The sequence below is a fragment of the Anabrus simplex genome, chromosome 1 (genome assembly GCF_040414725.1).
Source record: "Anabrus simplex isolate iqAnaSimp1 chromosome 1, ASM4041472v1, whole genome shotgun sequence".
NCBI classification, from domain to species: domain Eukaryota; kingdom Metazoa; phylum Arthropoda; class Insecta; order Orthoptera; family Tettigoniidae; genus Anabrus; species Anabrus simplex.
In genome coordinates, this window is record NC_090265.1 from 894,922,487 (window position 1) to 894,941,567 (window position 19,081).

Sequence of the window (19,081 nt, forward strand, 5' to 3'; positions counted from 1 at the left end):
ATCTGAATGCGTGTGTCGTGCGCTGTAATTGAACGACTGTGTAATTTTGACGTAACTTAAATACAGAATATAACTACGTAATTTTTTTGAGTTTTTCGGTGTCCGAAAATTTGTGTTCAGAATTTACGTGTAGAGGTTGATAAAAAGTACATTTCTAATTAATATTTCCATTGTTTAGAACTTTGAAGCGGGTAAACATTTTCCGTGTTTCGAAAAAGTAACAATAACAAAAAGTGCGTGCCGGAATTATAAGTGAAGATCATCGTTACAGACGTTGACGATGAAGATATTAGTTTTGTGTTTGTTTATAATGTGTTCCCTGCCATCTGCAGTGCGGGGTAGTGAAGCAAGCCAAAGAATTTCCGCCGTGCTGAAGGGCGACTTCATCATCGGAGCTCTGTTCTCGCTGCACCACCAGCCCAAACAGAAACGGGCAGGTAACACGCTCAAATGTGGGGAGGTGCGAGAGATGTACGGCATACAGCGAGTGGAGGTGACGTTCCAGACTTTGGACCGCATTAACAAAGATCCTGATATCCTCAAGAACATCACCCTAGGTGTGGAGATCCGGGACTCCTGCTGGTACGCCCCGGTAGCTCTTCAGCAAAGTATCGAGTTTATCCGGGACGCCATATCACCGTCAGGATCAACCACGCAAGACACCTGTGGCCTAGCGGACGGCTTAACGGTGAGTACTCTGTTTTGAATTACCTACTATACTATACGTTATACTGTACAAAGTGGTTCGGTTTAGGGTGTTATACTGAAAATTGTTGACTGTTGCAAACAGCACAGACATATACCTGTTTTAATAAAAAAAACCTGCTCTCATGAAAACATCATGCGTAGAATACGTTTTTATAATAAACAAACAGCACAAACATGTGAATGAAAATTTGTATTTATGGTTTCTCACTATCCGACATTATTACAGACTCCTTTTTAGATGAACCTTTTTGTGTGTACAATTTGTTTCACGTTTCACCGACATAGGCCTAAATAGGTTTTACGGTGACGATGGGGTAGGAAAAGGCTAGGAGTGGGAAGGAAGCGGCCGTGGCCTTAATTAAGGTACAGCACCAGCATTTACCTGGTGTGAAAATGGGAAACCACGGAAAACCATATTCAAGGCTGCCGACAGTAGGGTTCGAACCCACTATCTCCCGGATGCAAGCTCACAACTGTGCACCCCTAACCGCACGGCCACTTACTCGGTCTCTTTAACTTGTCCCAAGTATCAAACTCTTCTTGTTTTATTATTATTATTGCATAAATATTTGCAACGTGCTTATAATAATTAGTATTATCAATCAATCAATCAATCAATCAATCAATCAATCAATCAATCAATCAATCAATCAATCAATCAATCAATCAATCAATCAATCAATCAATCAATCAATGTCTGCGTTTAGCACGGATACCCTAATAGTTGTTTACCTAGTTTCTTTTAAACATAATTTCAAAGAAATTGGAAATTTATCGAACATTTCCAATAGAAAATTATTCCAATCCCGAACTCTTCCTGTAAACGAATATTTTCTCTAAGCTTTCCTCTTGAATTCAAACTTCATGGTCATATCTTTCCTACTGTTAATAATACCACTCAACATTATTCGTCTACTAATGTCATTCCACGCAATCTTCCACTGAGAGCTGGGAACATACTACTTAGTCGAGCGGCTTGTCTCCTTACTTCCTAGTCTTCCCAGCTCAAAGTTTACAACATTTTTGTAACACTACTTTTTTGGGAGATCATCGATAACAAATCTTGCTGTTTTTCTTTGGATTTTTCCATTTCTCGAATCAAGGAACCCGACATTGGAACCATACTCTAATTGATGATGATGATGATGATGATGATGATGATGCTTGTTGTTTAAAGGGGCCTAACATCCAAGGTTATCGGCCATACTCTAATTGTGGTCTTACCAGTGACTTATATGTCCTCTAATTTACATCCCTACTACAATCCTTAAATACCCTCAGAATGATATCTGTGTGCTATTCTAATAGATAATTATTTTACCACAAATGAATAAACGAAACATGTAATACAGTAAGACTTGCTCAAAGTGGAATGCCAAGTGACCAAACAAATTTCTGAATTATACAAGTTTCCACATTATAATAACATCGCTTTTATTTGTCTTAACACAGTAAACGGTAATAGTAAATATTATTTAGAGCTTACCTGTATCTGCCTACGCATGACGCCGGGCTATCGAGATTGATGCGTGTAGTACTGTATAGTACACTGATTTGTTAATTATTACTGCGCTTTATTATTACATACAGAATGAGGCACAGTATCTCATTAGGGCACGATCACAACTCTATATTGCACTATTTCAGAACACTGGATATACGCTCCTTAAACTTACTTCCGTCCGCCTCTGTGGTGTAGTGGTTAGTGTGATTAGCTGCCACCCCCGGAGGCCTGGGTTCAATTCGCGGTTCTGCTACAAAATTTGAAAAGTGGTACGAGGGCTGGAACGGGGTCCACTCAGCCTTGGGAGGTCAACTGAGTAGAGGTGGGTTCGATTGCCACCTCAGCCATCCTGGAAGTGGTTTTCCGTGGTTTCCCACTTCTCCTCCAGGCAAATGCCGGGATGGTACCTAACTTAAGACCACGGCCGCTTCCTTCCCTCTCCCTTGTCTATCCCTTCCAATCTTCCCATCCCCAACAACGCCCCTGTTCAGCATAGCAGGAGAGAAAGCTTGGGCGAGGTACTGGTCATCCTCCCCAGTTGTAGCCTATCCCCCGACCCAGAGTCTGAAGCTCCAGGACACTGCCCTTAAGAAGGTAGAGGTGGGATCCCTCGCTGAGTCCGAGGGAAAAACCGACCCTGGAGGGTAAACAGATTAAGAAACGAAGAAAGTTATTTCCACAGATCAAACAGAGAAACTTGTTTCCTCTTTCTTCTAATCGCGTCTTTCTGAATGCAGTCCTGTGCTGAGTACATTAGTTCAAGAAGAGCAGATGAGTTAGATGTAACGGCAAATTGCTTTACGTCACAAAAGCATTGTGGGCCTGTTCGTGGGTTCGGATCTTGTTTTGATCTTCATCTTCTTGCTCGTTTCCTTTCTGTTCTGTCTTCTCCTTGTTCTCGGCCTTTTTATTACTAGAAGGGCTTTAGTTGATTCGAAAATGTGATACAAGTTTGAATATTGCTGATGCATTTTCAAGCACTTCATTCGTTCCACCATTCGTATTATCGCTCTCTCCTATCACGTGCGCCAGATTGTTCAAACAATGACATTGATCACACCAAAACCAGAAATGCACAAATATTGTGCGTTGGACAACATCAGTTCCTAATATTTTGTAGATTTTAAAGGATTCTTTCAATTTTCGTTTCCGTTTTTCGCGTTGAGGTGATTCCGCATTATACAAAAGTAAGAAAATTATAACGCTGTACGCTTCACCGAAACCGAGAAAATATTGGACAAGTTTCCGCTTTATTCAAGTATCCACTTTGAGCACATATTACTGTATTTATGAATAGGTATATTTTTCAAACACTGAAGTTGTACTTAACAATGGTTTATGATAACTATGATCACGGCAAATTAAACCACTGTACAACAGTTGATAACGCTGTCCATGTGCCGCTTGTGCCCACAGAAGAAATGTGTTCAACTCTAACATTTTTGAAAAGAATACAACAGAATTAAGTTCTGTACCCCTAGGTCCGGTTTCCCGATACAGGGTCGGGGATGAGGTAAGATGAAATTATAAATCATGTTTTTTCGGACAGATGTCCTTCCTGTCGCCACTATCTGAGGAGCTAATCAAGATCAAAATCAATGATTGTGAATGAGGTGGAAAGAACTGGCTGTAGCCTATGACTAGGAACTGTCCTGGCATTTGTCTGGAAGTGAAAATGGGGAAACTACAGAAAACCATTCCCAGGATAGCCGACTGGGAGGTTTGAACCCACCCGTCTCCCGAATCCAGAACACGGCTCCATATTCGTAGGTGATTAACACAACTACCGGGCGAGTTGGCCGTGCGGTTAGGGGCGTGCAGCTGTGAGCTCGCATCTGGGAGATAGTGGGTTCGAACTCCACTGTCGGCAGCCCTGAAGATGGTTTTCCGTGGTTTCCCCATTTTCAAACCAGGCAAATGCTGGGTCTGTGCATTAAGGTCACGGGCGCTTCCTTCCCATTCCTAGGCATTTCCTGTTCCACTGTCCCATAAGACCTATCTGTGTCGGTGCGACGTAAAGCAAAGAAAAAGAAAATCTGATTAACACACGTGACCACCCCGCTGGATGATACTGTTACTGACATACTATATATTATTTATATCGCACAAATTATAGGCTGTTGCAGTGGAGACCTTTGGCTATTCACTGTATACCGTTTGGTTATTTATTTATTTATTTATTTATTTATTTATTTATTTATTTATTTATTTATTTATTTATTTATTTATTTATTTATTTATTTATTTATCGTATGGCGTTTAGTGCTGGGAATTTCTAAGGACATGTTCAGCTCGCCTGGTGTAGCCCTTGTAAGGCAGACCCTCAATCGAGGGTGGGCAACATCTGCCGTGAATGGGAACCGCGTGTTTTTATAGTGGAGGATAGTGTGTGTGTGTGTGTGTGTGTGTGTGTGTGTGTGTGTGTGTGTGTGAGAGAGTGAGTTGCAAGGATTTTGGGAACAGCACAAGCACCCAGTCCAGGAACCGGGGAAAATAACCGTTTAAGGTTAAAATCTCCGGTCCGGTCGGGAATCGACCCCGGGACTCTCTGAACCGAAGGCGACTTCGCTGATCATTCAGCCGGGCTTAATGTTTGGTGTAATTTATATAAATAAAGTTGTAGGGTTCAGCTGTCTGTAATTTCGTTTGTTTTGCCAATTTTTCAGATATTTATCCGTTTAAGGTCAACTTAAGACCGAATCGGTGGTTTCTATTTTTCGTGTCTGTTTGTTTGTTCCACCATCACGGCGAAAGGACTAAATAGATCTCGACCAAACGTCATATTTAGAGTATACTGATCCCGGGGAAGGTTTTGATATGCATGGTTTATAGGAAAACCAGAACAGTTTCCCTTCATTTTCTCTTATACTATTGATTTTCTGTAAAATCCCTGTACTGTATGTGAGGCGTCTCTTCATTATAAACAACTTTTGTTATGTTCATAATATAGCTTACTCTTCAAATGACAGAGAAAATTACTATTTTCATGCTCTCCATTTAGTGACCGACAACCTACAGGTTACCATGGCAACGTCTCTGACTGCTTGCCAGCAGGGAAGTAACGTATTACCATTTTCGGCATCATTCCTGTAAACTCATGGTTGTTCCTTGGGTAGAAATCAAGAGAGACGTCAATCGGCCATTCTGCGGGGTGGAATATCGTTGGAGGTTATAACCGTCCTGGAATAGCTTAAGTAACAACACCATAAGTCATTTTCTTATCTATTCACCTAAGAATCTCTGAGCCTAAATTTCTCTTCTGTTATCGCGTTCTTATATCCGAAACTCATACCATCACAATTTATTGAGGGACATTTGATTTTCCAACACATCCACTTCGTATTCAAATATTTGTCCCATCCGGCTGTCCTTAGTTATAATCCTATTCTCTATTAATTTCAATTTTCTTAACTGTATCACTTTCTTCCTTAATTTCTCCGCATGTATGCGAGTGCTAATCTCGATACCTGGACACACTTTTTTTAAAGGAAAAATTCCAAGCTGATCAAATATATGACTTTTGGCCCAGGTAATATCGAAGTATGGATGAATTTTACTGACGGTGCAGGCCTTCATTTCGGGATAATTGGTGGCTAAACAGTAAGTCGTATTACAAAACAAATAGCACAATCGCCGTACTATTGTTGATATGATTGTTGATACGTTAGATAGCGCTGCAATTCTCGATTTTAATCAAATCTTTGAACTCTTGTGACTTGCATTAGAGAAAATGGCCTGTCTTATAATGAAAATTCTCCATCTCTATTGTGAATGGCAGTTGCCAAGTGAGCTTGCCGTTATAGTAGAAACTCCCGAACTCGATTGTGATTGGCAGTAGGAAATGTGGTCTGCGATAATCCTCAAAACTTTCTCAATGCCTGCCTTACATCGGAAACAACGTATTCTGTTCTCTCTTCTTTGTTTATAGGATAGCGCTAAGAGGTATGCATTTTAATATAATCTTACTCACTGCCTTTACAGTAATTCACGGAGAAATTCGTACACATTGCAGAATACCGTAGCGAAGCACGGGTACATTTGCTAGTATGGTTTTAAATATCAGAGATTATGGATATCAGTTCTATGCTTGTAAGGACCACTTACCTTGAACAATATCTAACTGGAGATTATGACGGTGGTGATATTTTACTTTTCTAGTTCTTCAGCGTCGCACGGACACATTGAAGGTTTTCGGCGACGCAAGAAAAAGAAAGGGTTGTGATTGAGAAGGAAGCGGCCGTGACTTTAAGTAAGGTACGGCCGCCAGAATTTGCTTGGTGTGAAAGTGAGAAGCCACGGACAACCATCTTCAGGGCTGCCGACCGTAGAATTCAAACCTACCATCTCTAGAATTCAAGCTCACAACTATGCATCCCTAATCCTCACGGCCAACTCGCTCGGTGAGGTCTGTTTCAAGTGGAGGTACAACTAGACAATCATCTCCTCTGAACATTAATCAGAAACGAATAAAAACAGGCCCGATATTTTGAAGAATAAAGGCCGAGCTCCTTAGTTGAATGGTCAGCGTACCGGCCTCCCGTTCAGAGGGTCACAAGTTCCATTTCAACTGCATATTATTAATTCGTCTGGCTGCGGGCCTGAGTTTGAGTTCACACTTCTTCACTTACGTACAAAACAACACGTTACGAACCCCCACAATAACACTTGGTAGTGAGTACATCCCTCTACATAGGGGTGATGTCAGGAAGGAGCTCGATAGCTGCAGTCGCTTAAGTGCGGCCAGTATCCAGTATTCGGGAGATAGTAGGTTCGAACCCCACTGTCGGCAGCCCTGAAAATGGTTTTCCGTGGTTTCCCATTTTCACACCAGGCAAATACTGGGGCTGTACCTTAATAAGGCCACGGCCGCTTCCTTCCCACTCCTAGCCCTTTCCTGTCCCATCGTCGCCGTAAGACCTATCTGTGTCGGTGCGACGTAAAATCACTAGCAAAAAAAAAAAAAACCTAACCAGTCATGATAACAGACACACACATGTATTTTTATATATAGTTGCCCACTTTCAACCCTCATATCTGCCACACCACCGCAGCTACTTGCACACAACCACTAAAGTGCATGATAGGATACTCGAGACTACTACCGTACACAAACACCAGAGGTCTGTGGTGAGAATTTGTGGCTGCAAGGTGAAATATACGAACACACACGTCAAACTCACATCAAGTAAGACCCCAGTAAATATAGAGAAGTCCTCTAATAATAATAATAATAATAATAGTAGTAGTATTCCGCCTCTGTGGTGTAGTGGTTAGTGTGATTAGCTGCTCCCCCCGGAGGTCCGGGTTCGATTCCCAACTCTGCCATAAAATTTGTAAAGTGGTATGAGGGCAGAAACGGGGTCCACTCAGCCTCGGGAGGACAACTGAGTAGAGGTGCGTTCGATTCCCACCTCAAGCATCTTGGAAGTGGTTTTCCGTGGTTTCCCACTTCTCCTCCAGGCAAATGCCGGGATGGTACCTAACATAAGGCCACGGCCGCTTCCTTCCCTCTTCCATGTCTATCCCTTCCAATCGTCCCATCCCCCCGCAAGGTCCCTGCTCAGTATAGCAGGTGAGGCCGCCTGGGCGAGGTACTGGTCATCCTCCCCAATTGTATCCTCCCGACCCAGAGTTTGAAGCTCCAGGACACTGCCCTTCAGGTGGTAGAGGTGGGATCCCTCGCTGAGTTCAAGGGAAAAGACAACCCTGGATTGAAAGCAGATTAAAAAAGAAAGATAATAATAATAATAATAATAATAATAATAATAATAATAATAATAATAATAATAATAATAATTAAAAAATGTACCGGAAGAAGAAAGGGGAAGGTTCACGAAAGGCAAAGTAAAGGTAAACTCGTGTCCTCGCCCCGAGGTGGTGCAGCTCTTTTGAGACATATCGCCAATGGCTGTAAGCTGCGCATACCATTTTATCTACAAACCAGCCCTCCAGCCATCTTAAATATCTGGGAGTACCGGGAATCGAATAAGGGCCTCCGAGGACGACAGATAATAGTACTAACCGTTACGTTACGGAGGCGGACACGAACGGCTGAAAATAAAACACCCACTAGCCCTCGCAAACCTAATATCGTTGTGGTAGGTACCGTAGAGAGAATATTTACCAAGGGAGGTCAGAGAGGAACCTGTCTCAAATAACAAGGTGAGGCTAGACTATGCGTCCAACAGATTTCAACGAGCTTCAATGTACCAGTCGAGGGAAGCTTAACAATAACTCGTGTAGAAGGGCTTAGGTCAATAGGCTTCGTTTTCAAAAAAAAAAAAAAAAAAAAAAGTCAAATATCATGCATGACGCAGGATCTGCTTCGCACAAGTGGAAGATTTATTTATTTATTTAATTTTTTGCTAGTGGCTTTACGTCGCACCGACACAGATAGGTCTTATGGCGACGATGGGATAGGAACGGGCTAGGAGCTGTAAGGAAGAGGCCGTGGCTTTAATTAAGGTACACCCCCAGCATTTGCATGGTGTGAAAATGGGAAACCACGGAAAACTCTCTTCAGGGCTGCCGACAGTGGGATTCTAACCCACTATCTCGCGGATGTAAGCTCACAGCTGCGGGGCCCCAACCGCACGGCCGACTCACCCGGTCCAAGCGGAAGTGATAGAACACAAAAAGGCGTACACGTTTTACTTAAACATGTTAGGTCCGCAACCTAATAATTTCCGAAAAAAATAATGATGAATCCCTGATTCCAATTCAACGCACATATACTAGGCGAATTACATCGCAGTCGAACGGAGCTGTGGCCGAGTGGTTACGATACTTATTAGTGAATCTTGACGACGTGAGTTTGAGTCTCATCACAGCTGTATTTTTGTACGAAATAAATTATGTCCACGTCTGTGGTGTAGTTGTTAGTGTGATTATATGCCACCCCGGAGGCCCGGGTTCTATTCCTGGCTCTGCCACGAAATTTGAAAAGTGGTACGAGGGCTGGAACGGGGTCCACTCAGTGTAAGGAGGTCAACTGAATAGAGAGGGGTTCGATTCTCTGCTCAGCCATCCTCGAAGTGGTTTTCCGTGGTTTCTCACTTCTCCTCAAGGCAAATGCCGGGATGATACCTAAGTTAAGGCCACGGCCGCTTCCTTCCATCTTCCTTGTCTGTCCGTTCCAAACTTCTCATCCCCTCACAAAGCTCCTGTTCAGCATGGCAGGTGAGGCCGCCTGGGCGAGGTACTGCTCCTCCTTCCCAGTTGTATCCCCAGACCCAAAGTCACTCGCTCCAGGATATTGCCCTTGAGGCGGTGAGGTGGGACCCCTCGCTGAATCCGAGGAAAATACCAACCCTGGAGGGTATACCGATTAAGGAAGGCGAAGGAAAGAAAATTTATTATTATGTGAGGGAACGTGAAGATTAAAATGGAACAAAATATTAGACAATCTGAAATACACTCCAGTGTTGGTTTCTCCCTCGGACTCAGCGAGGGATCCCACCTCTACCGCCTCAAGGGCAGTGTCCTGGAGCATGAGACATTGGGTCGGGGGATATAACTGGGGGAAAATGACCAGTACCTCGCCCAGGCAGCCTCAGCTGCTATACTGAGCAGGGACCTTGCGGGGGGATGGGACGATTGGAAGGGATAGACGAGGAAGAGGGAAGGAAGCGGCCGTGGCCTTATGTTAGGTACCATCCCGGCATTTGCCTGGAGGAGAAGTGGGAAACCACGGAAAACCACTTCCAGGATGGATGAGGTGGGAATCGAACCCACCTCTACTCATTTACCTCCCGAGGCTGAATGGACCCCGTTCCAGCCCTTGTACCACTTTTCAAATTTCGTGGCAGAGCCGGGAATCGAACCCGGTCGGTGCGACGTAAAGGAACTAGTAAATATATATTGTAGAAAAAACATAGCTACGATGAGACCCAAACTCACATCGTTGAGGTTCGCACACACGTACAGTAACTAATCGGTCACCACTCCGTTAACTCTCTAAGTATATACGCGTTGCATTGGAATCGGGGATTCATACTTTTTTCGGAAGTTATTAGATTGCGTACACGACATTTTAAAGTAAAAATATGCTCGCCTTTTAGTGTTCTATCAACTCCTCTTGGTCCGAAGCGGATCCTGCGCCATGACATTTGACCTCATTTTTTTCGAAAACGAATGCATATTGACCTAAGCCTTTCTACACGAGTTACTGTTGAGTGTCCCCCAACAGGTACATTGAAGCTCATTGAAATCTGTTGGATGCAGGGCCTGGACTCTCCTGGTGAGTGGAACCAATAACAGACTCAGTTGAGGGCCTCGTGGTCACCAAATCACGCTCCCAAGTTGAGAGCCTAGGATTTGGTAGACTATAGTAATGACATGGGAATATCACTCCAGACTCCTTGTCATTCAATGCTGAATTTTGAATGTTAGGTGTAACTCGTTTTTCGGTGTAGCTGTAGGATAAGTTCATTTTTCTTGTGGATTTGGGTGGCTGAGTAACGCAGTTGATCAGACGCTCGTATTTTTTGCTAAACATTGTGTGGTTAAATCCGAGCACCGGGCGAGTTGCCCGTGCTGTTAGAAGCGCCTAGCTGCCAGTTTACATCCGGGAGATAATAGGTTCGAACTCCACTGTCGGCAGTCCTAAAGATGGTTTTGCATGCTTTCTAATTTTCACACCAGGCAAATGCTGGGGATGTACCTTAATTAAGGCCACGGCCGCTTCCTTCTGGATCGGTGCGACGTAAAGCAAGTTAAAATAAATAAACCTGAGCGGTTTCAGTTGGCATTAAGTGTGCTTAAATAAGAGAGTCATGAATCAGTAATTAACTTCCACATTAAAAATCGTCTTCTCAAGGCAAACGTTTCACTTTCTGAAGATTAAAACAAGTAGTGATTGGTGAAACATCAATTACGGGCATAAAATTGACAACTGGTAGGACTACACATTGGAATGTTCAATAATTGGGCGTCGTTCATATTAATTCCTATCAGATTAAGTAACGAATGAAGAATAGTTTTCGGTAGGCCTATAAGTATCCTTATCCAAAATAACCAAGGACATTTCTTTCCGCAAGCTAAGTATATATACCGAGCTCGATAGCTGCAGTCGCTTAAGTGCTAGTTGTTTTACGTCGCACCGACACAGATAGGTCTTATGGCGAGGTCGCTTAAGTGCGGCCAGTATCCAGTATTCGGGAGATAGTAGGTTCGAACCCCACTGTCGGCAGCCCTGAAAATGGTTTTCCGTGGTTTCCCATTTTCACACCAGGCAAATGCTGCGACTGTACCTTAATTAAGGCCACGGTCGCTTCCTTCCAACTCCTAGCCCTTCCCTGTCCCATCGCATTTCTAACAGTTGGCAGAGATGAGAAGAATACGTGTTGTACATATTTATATACATGCGTGTAAGTTTTTCAACTTTCTTTACGTCGCACCGACACAGATACGTAATATGGCGACGGTGGCATATTAAAGGGCTAGGAAAGAAGCGGCCATGGTCTTAACTAAGTTGCAGCCCCCTAGCATGTGACTGGTGTGTAAGTTATTTAGATAAATTTGATATGCTGTTAAGGAACTACTATATTTATCCTGAACAATAATCCACTCCTAGAGATAACAGGTACGAGCCACGGTATGATGATTAATATTTTTCCTTTTTTCTAATAAGACTGCCTAAATAAGCAGGATACACTTTATATATCTTCAACTCAACATGTGCAGGTTATTTATAAATCTACGATTTATTATTTTTCTGTACATGTTAAGGTGATTCGCGGTGCTATTTACCATAAACCTTAACAGTAACTATGGAAGACCAAGGGGAAAACACAGGCCCCCTACACGTAGTCACGTAAAACTGCCACCTTTCCTTGCTTTTCGTAAAGTTTTTGACAAATTATCCGGTCACACCCCACGGATATTCAGTCCCTCGAACCAGAAAATACTGGGGAAATTTGAATAATTTTAAAAATTTGTAAGCATTGCTGAGAGATTCGTATTGCCATCTTATAGTTTTAATAGTAGCCGTAGTGTGCAGACAGTGTTCAATAAGACTGAAGTTTCCAGAACACGTACAGTGGTTTCGCAATTCTGGTAGCGGGAAAATCTTCTTCTTCTTCTTATTATTATTATTCTTAGATGTATATAAACTTCCATGTAGAAGAATATTTCTGATAAATCTAAGCGAAATAAATACAATTAGATTATTAGATTATATGTAGTTCTGTAAGACAACGTGTAAATTAAAATGTAATGCCGAAATAATATGGTATAAAATGCACTAACATAATATTAAATGTCCCTAAATGATGTAACTTAAACATATCTAAACTTCATACAATCTGCAGTATAAGTTCCCAAGACAACCATTTTCATTCTCATTCCTGCATCCCGTTCACACTAACGTTAAACCTGAAGTGCTTATAAGGTGATGCTTGCAGGAGGTTTTTAATTTTAATTTAGATTTAGCGTCCTTAATGTCATTGGGGATTTCATTCCACCTCTCATGGCGGTGACCGTGAACGATCTGTTGTATATTGTGGTTCGATGTATATGGTTCGTTAGCGTATGCCCTGATCGGGTACTGAGCAGGTGCTGGGAAATAAATGAGCGAAATATAGAGGAGAGGTAAGTAGGAGTGTTTTCAGAGAGCACCTGGTACACTTAAGTAATCGTATGTTGAATGCGTATCCGATGCATGCAATTTTGTTGGCAAATTGCAGTCTCGTGGCCAGCTCATTATTTATATCAATTAAAAATCTGTATCGCAGTAATCGAGAAGTTGAGGAAAAAGTGACAATGAATTTTCGGGGACCAACGGAATATATTTTTTAACAACTTCTGGGGATGTAAGCTTTGATAAAACTTCTTCCCCAAGTTCGTCAAGTGCTTCAAGCAGTTCAATGTTTCGCTTATAGACACTCCAAGATTCATAACTGATGAACAATGTGGGGTACGGTATTGTTTACTTTTACAGGAGGTGCGGATGATTATTGCTTACGTTTAGAGATGATTCAGTTTACTTTTTTCATTAAAAGCATATTTACGTAAAAGCCTTACATCTGCGTTAACATGTTGTACAGCACTCTGAAATGATCACTTCTGAGTGGCTCAGACGGTTCTGTGCTGGCCTTCTGACCCCAACTTGGCAGGTTCGATTCTCGCGCAGTTCTTTGGTATTTGGAGATGCTCAGATACGTCAGCTTCATGTGGGTAGATTTACTGGCACGTAACAGCATTCCCGCGGGACTAAATTCCAGCACCTCGGCGTCTTCAAAAATCCATAAAATTAGTTAGTAGGACGTAAAGCTAATAACATTAATTAATTACTTCTTAAGTGGTGGTAAATCTGAAGATCATCAGCACACAGATGACACATTTAGGTGTAGTCAATTTGGCAATATCATAAATCGAAGTTGAAAATAACAGTGGCTCCAGGAACAGACCCTTGGGAGACTCTTTAGGGGTTAATTAAACCGCTCAGTTCTGTCGTTCTGGAATTCTGCAGTCTATTATCAAAGTGCACTCAAGGACTCTGTAACATTACGATTTTCCTAGTGCAAACAGTGTAAGCAGCTCGTAACCAAGGGAAAGAATTGACATGAAGGACGCAGTGTGTCTAGGACAAGGAAGGAATGTAGGTAAAGACGGTAACGGTGTCACGAATTGGGAACAGCAATAAGAGTAGGTGGAGCGAAGAATTCTCGAGAAAAGTCAACATCACATGGATAGGAATCACCTGAAACAGAGTGAATTAATCTGTAATAATAATAATAATAATAATAATAATAATAATAATAATAATAATAATAATAATAATAATAATAATAATTTGTACCCATTCTTCGCACGGGAATTTGCAGTGGATTACATGTTACCTTCAGACATTATTTATGCGACATAGCATGGCTCTACTTACACGTTTAATGCGATGTGTTAAAATGATATTTTCGTTCCGAAGCGTGTGGCAGTAACGTGAAATATAATTAAGCTGAACAAAGTCGAAAGAGAATGGTGACTGTTTCCGAATTTATTGTACGGCACATTTCCTGGTCCGAAATTGTACGAAATTCTCTGTGGTTCTCAGGTTGCGTATTATATTCCTGACCACTGTCGTGGTGCTCTAACAATGATGATAACCTCCATTAATACCTGTCCGATCGAAAAGAGCAAAGTGACTCTGTAGTTTTTTCCGTTGCTCACATTGAAATGACATGTGCGACATGTCCCCCGCGACTTGGACGAAAAATTCAATTTTTCGTTATCTTTTGTTATTACCCGTGGTACGATAAATACGTACATGGCATAAATGAACTGAAATAACATATTCTTAAACGTTTGTATACAGTCTTTTGATGAAACTAAAGTTAACGAAAATATTTGAGAATAACCTTCTTATAAATACCAACACCATGTGATTACCATGACATCATATGCACCTGATAACAAATCCTGAGTGAGTAGAATGCAAATACGTAGTTTTGTTGAAATAAGTCCAGCAGTTTTCCACTTTTAGGAATATACAAACAGATAAATCATCAGACAGACACCATAGGGAAACGTTCTACCTCATGTTACCTCGGTCTTCAGATACACTAGGTGGCGATAATTTTCAAGCCAAGAGAAATATGCTGCAACCTCCGATTTTTTCCTGTTATGGATCCTTCGAATAAATGTATTATCCGCACACTTTATGTTGGTGCATTTACACCCTAGTGCTGAATCGGTCGATCTCGGCGATCTTCGAGATTCGTACTGGCAACCTTTGAAACACAAACTATGAATCGCTTAAGCATCGTTGTGCGACATCTGGCGTACACTTTACGTACTAGTACTGTTGTTGTTTACACAACAAAGCCAAAGTATAGAATTCATGCTAGGAACAAGATTCGCATCGAGAAATGTTTTATAATGTTATATAATGTGTATGTGACATAGTTGTTGGCTTAAGATGATAACGGTTTAGAAACTTCGTATCGATCGATCATATTCTCGATTCAATTCAGATTTCATTTTCCTTTGGTTGGTAGCACTATCGATACCGGGACACCTCCCTCCTTACTCCTCACACCCGTACACAAATGCACCAACATAAAGTGTGCGGACTATATGTCTGCGTGGGTGTCCGTCATTGGCTGTAGAGCATGAAACCCGTAGAAAATAGTAATTTTCTCCGTCATTTGAATAAGCGAAATTATGTGCAGCATTTATTTAAAATGAAGTGGCGTTTCAGAAATAGTCAAGAGATTTTACATATCATTTTTAAATTATGTGCACATAGGGGCCTGCTCCTGGATGAGTAGAATCTAAATATGAAATTTGGTCGAGATTTAACTAATAGCGTAAACATTTTTTTCCCTGTAACCCCTAGTCTGTTTAGATATTTTTAAATGATATGCATATCGAAACATGTTCCTGGATGAGCAGACTCTAAATATGAAGTTTGGTAGAAATATAATCAACAGTGTAAGAGAAAATGAAAAAAAACTCTTCTGGTCTTCGTATAAACCCCCAGTCTGTTCAGTGATCTTTAAATGATATGCGTATTGAAACCTGTGCTTGGATGAGTAGACTCTTAATATGAAGTTTTATCTAGATGTATTCAATATTGTAAGAGAAAATTGAAACAAACTCTTCTAGTCCTCCAATAAACCCCAAGTCTATTCAGTGACTTTTGAATGGTATGAATATCTGAACCTGTTCCTGAATTATTAGACTCTAAATACGAAGTTTGGTCGAGATCTAGGTATTCAGCTGTTTACCCGTGATGCTGGAAGAAAGGGACAAACTGACACGAAAGTTAAAAACTACTGATACGATCTTGAATTGACCTGAAATAGATAAATATATAAAAAAATTGGCGAAAAATGGCATTAAGGACAACGGACTCCTAGTTTTTATAATAATAATAATAATAATAATAATAATAATAATAATAATAATAATAATAATAATAATAATAATAAATCGTGTCTCTTAGATTGCTGATAATCTCAAGAGAGACCAGTTTACCTGAACTTCGTCTTAGGGGAGTTCGGTTAATTTACTATCGATGGCTTTAGCATACACCTGTGCCGCACTAACGGGCTGACTATTTTAAAACGGTTTTACTACCTAAAACTGGATTCGTGGAACTGGCTTTAGGTCGCACCGACACAGATCGGTCTTATGGCGACGAGGGGATAGGAAAGGCTTAGGAGTGGGAAGGAAGCGCCCATGGTCGTAAGTAAGGTACAGCCCCAGCATTTGCGTGGTGTGAAAATGGGAAACCACGGAAAACCATCTTCAGGTTAGCCGACAGTGGGGCTCGAACCCACTATCTCCCGGATGCAAACTTACAGCTGAGCGCCAGTAACCGCTCGGCCAACTAGCCCGGTAGAACTAGATTTATTCAGCCAAGTGAGAGTAATGAAATATTTTGTGATAAAGAGTAGCGTTGGTAATCTTTTAAAGTGGCATTCGTAGTGATGGGATCTTCTATTCTGACCACACGAAACTCAGTACTGTGCAAGGAAAGTAGACGTCCGTCAATAGGTCACAAGGCCACGTTGTACAGTGTATAGCGCTGTTAAGTTTTGTTTTGTTTTGATATTACTGTGTTGTGTTGGCTTTTGTGTGCATACAAATGTTCGAACACGATTGTAGTGCTGGTTGCATTGGTAACCAATCGGTCGTGAGGTCCTAGTGACTGGAGTCGGTCTCCTGTAAGAGAGTCTGTGGTATGTATTTACGTTCCAACAGCTAATTTAAGGGCCTGTTGCCGTAGCCCAGGCCAAGCCTCTGGGTTGAAGAACTTCGCTGCCGGTTCCAGTGTAGGTATGGGCTACGGTATTTATGTTGCCTTTAGAGATTACTTCATTTCATCATGTACTCTTGTAAATGGTGTTGCACCTGAGTGAAGTTGTCAGAAGATTCTTACCAAGGCGATCAGAGAGAGAATTATGAACCAAAATGCACCTGGAATTTTTGAAAGGACGAAACATATCCCTGTGGTTCGGTTTTCATGTAAAATTGAGGCCCCGGCATCAGCCGTCTCGTAAAGCAACAGTATTGCCTTGTATCTCTATTGGTTACATGGCATTAAATCTACTGACTTGTATTTAAGCACTCTAAAATTTGACTTGACTATGTCAGGATAGAATCTCCCAGCCTAGGGTATGGGAAGCGACCACTGAACTAAATACCTGAAGGCTTAAAATGCTTACCGAGTTGTGCGGTTCGGGTCACGTAACTTGCGTTTAGGAGAAGGTGAGTTCGTCGGAAACCTTTGAAGGTGGTTCTCCGTAGTTTCTCCATGTTAACACAAGGCAAATGCTGGAGTGATACGTTAATTAAGACAACGGCAGCTATTTTCACTATCTGACTCCTTTCCCATCCTTCCGTTGCCGGAAATCTTCCATGTATTAGTACGACATTGAACCAGTACAAAATAAATTGATTATTTTACGTTTGTCGCCAGATAGCCGGCAGCTATTGAGGTGGTCAAAATTACGACATTCTTTGCATCATTGCTTGGATTCCCTTTTACCGTGTCCGTCCTCTTTAATATAGGAAAGATTCAGAGTTGACCTCAAAATGCCGAGTAAACACAAATCTCAGACCAAGGATTAAAATTCTTCGATTATTCTGGATGTACACTAACGTAGTAAATATATCATGGAATAGTCACCTAATAGCGTGTGGGGCCTCCTCTGGCCCTGAAAACTGCAGTGAGACGCCGCGGAAATGAGTCGACAAGTCCCGGGTAGTCCTCTGGACGCAGGTGACACCAAATCGTTTGCAGAGCGGCCGCCAATGCTGGTCTGTTCGTGGGTGCAGGATCCATGACACGGAGCCTGCGTTCCAGGACATCCCAGATATGCTCGATAGGGTTCATATCGGGACTCCTGGGTGGCCATGGCAGTGGTTGGACCTCCGCTGCATGTTCCTGGAACCATTCCAGGGCGATGTGGGAGCGATGTGGTGGCGCGTTATCATCTTGAAACACCGCAGAACCGTCTGGGCGCTGGAAGGCCAAAAATGGGTGGAGATGGTCTCCGAGCAGTTCAACATACCGCGTACCATTCAGTCTCTTCCAGAACAACTAGGGGGCCCATTCCATACCAGGAAAATGCACCCCAGACCATAACACAGACACCAGCGCCCTGGACCACACCTTCCAAGCAGGCGGGAACCATCGCTTCATGTGGTCTGCGTCATACACGGTGCCTCCCATCGGCATGGTGAAGTTGAAATCGTGATTCGTCCGACCATATCACGTTACGCCATTTTTCCAGTGTCCATCCCTGGTGACTGGCGACAAATGCGCGTCGTTGTGCCCGATGACGTTGGGTTAACAGTGGCACCCGTGTGCGGCGCCGGCTCCCATATCCCATAGAACCCATGTTCCTACGGACTGTCCGCTGGGAGACGGGTCTAGCACGGCCTGTGTTGAATTGAGCCGTGATTTGTTGCACGGTTGCCCGTATGTCACTATTGACAATCCGTCTCAGATGTCGCCGGTCACGGTCATCGAGGGTGGCTGGACGGCCGGTCGTTCGTATTTTGTGGACGGTGACACCCGCATTCAACCATTCACGATACACCCTGGACACGGTTGATCGTGTGAAGCCGAATTCCCGCACCACTTCCGAAATTGCACTTTCCATCCGTCGGGCACCGACCACCATACCCCGTTCGAACGGTGTCAGCTCATGACGACGTTCCATGTTACAAGTGTCACATGCACATCCACTGCTCACAAAGTCTCGTATACAACTTCCGCTGGCACAGGGGGCGTGTGGTGCGCAGGCAACACACCTGCGCATCAGTGCTCCGCTATCCCATGACATTTACTCAATCACTGTACACCAAGGGTGTTGGAGTTTCACGTGTGTTTTAGTTGATATTTTGTTCTCAAGTGTGTGA

The 19,081-nt window shown here is 42.5% G+C and overlaps 1 protein-coding gene across 1 annotated transcript in view; it reads left to right on the plus strand.

The window, feature by feature from the left end:
• Positions 1-248: 248 nt before the first annotated feature.
• Positions 249-19,081, plus strand: part of LOC137496938 (metabotropic glutamate receptor 5-like) — a 40,706-nt gene continuing 21,873 nt past the window's right edge. Inside the window, exon 1 of the mRNA XM_068225057.1 lies at positions 249-688. Within this exon, the coding sequence (XP_068081158.1) occupies positions 281-688 (408 nt within the window). The 5' untranslated portion in view covers positions 249-280. The remainder of the gene's footprint in view (positions 689-19,081) is intronic.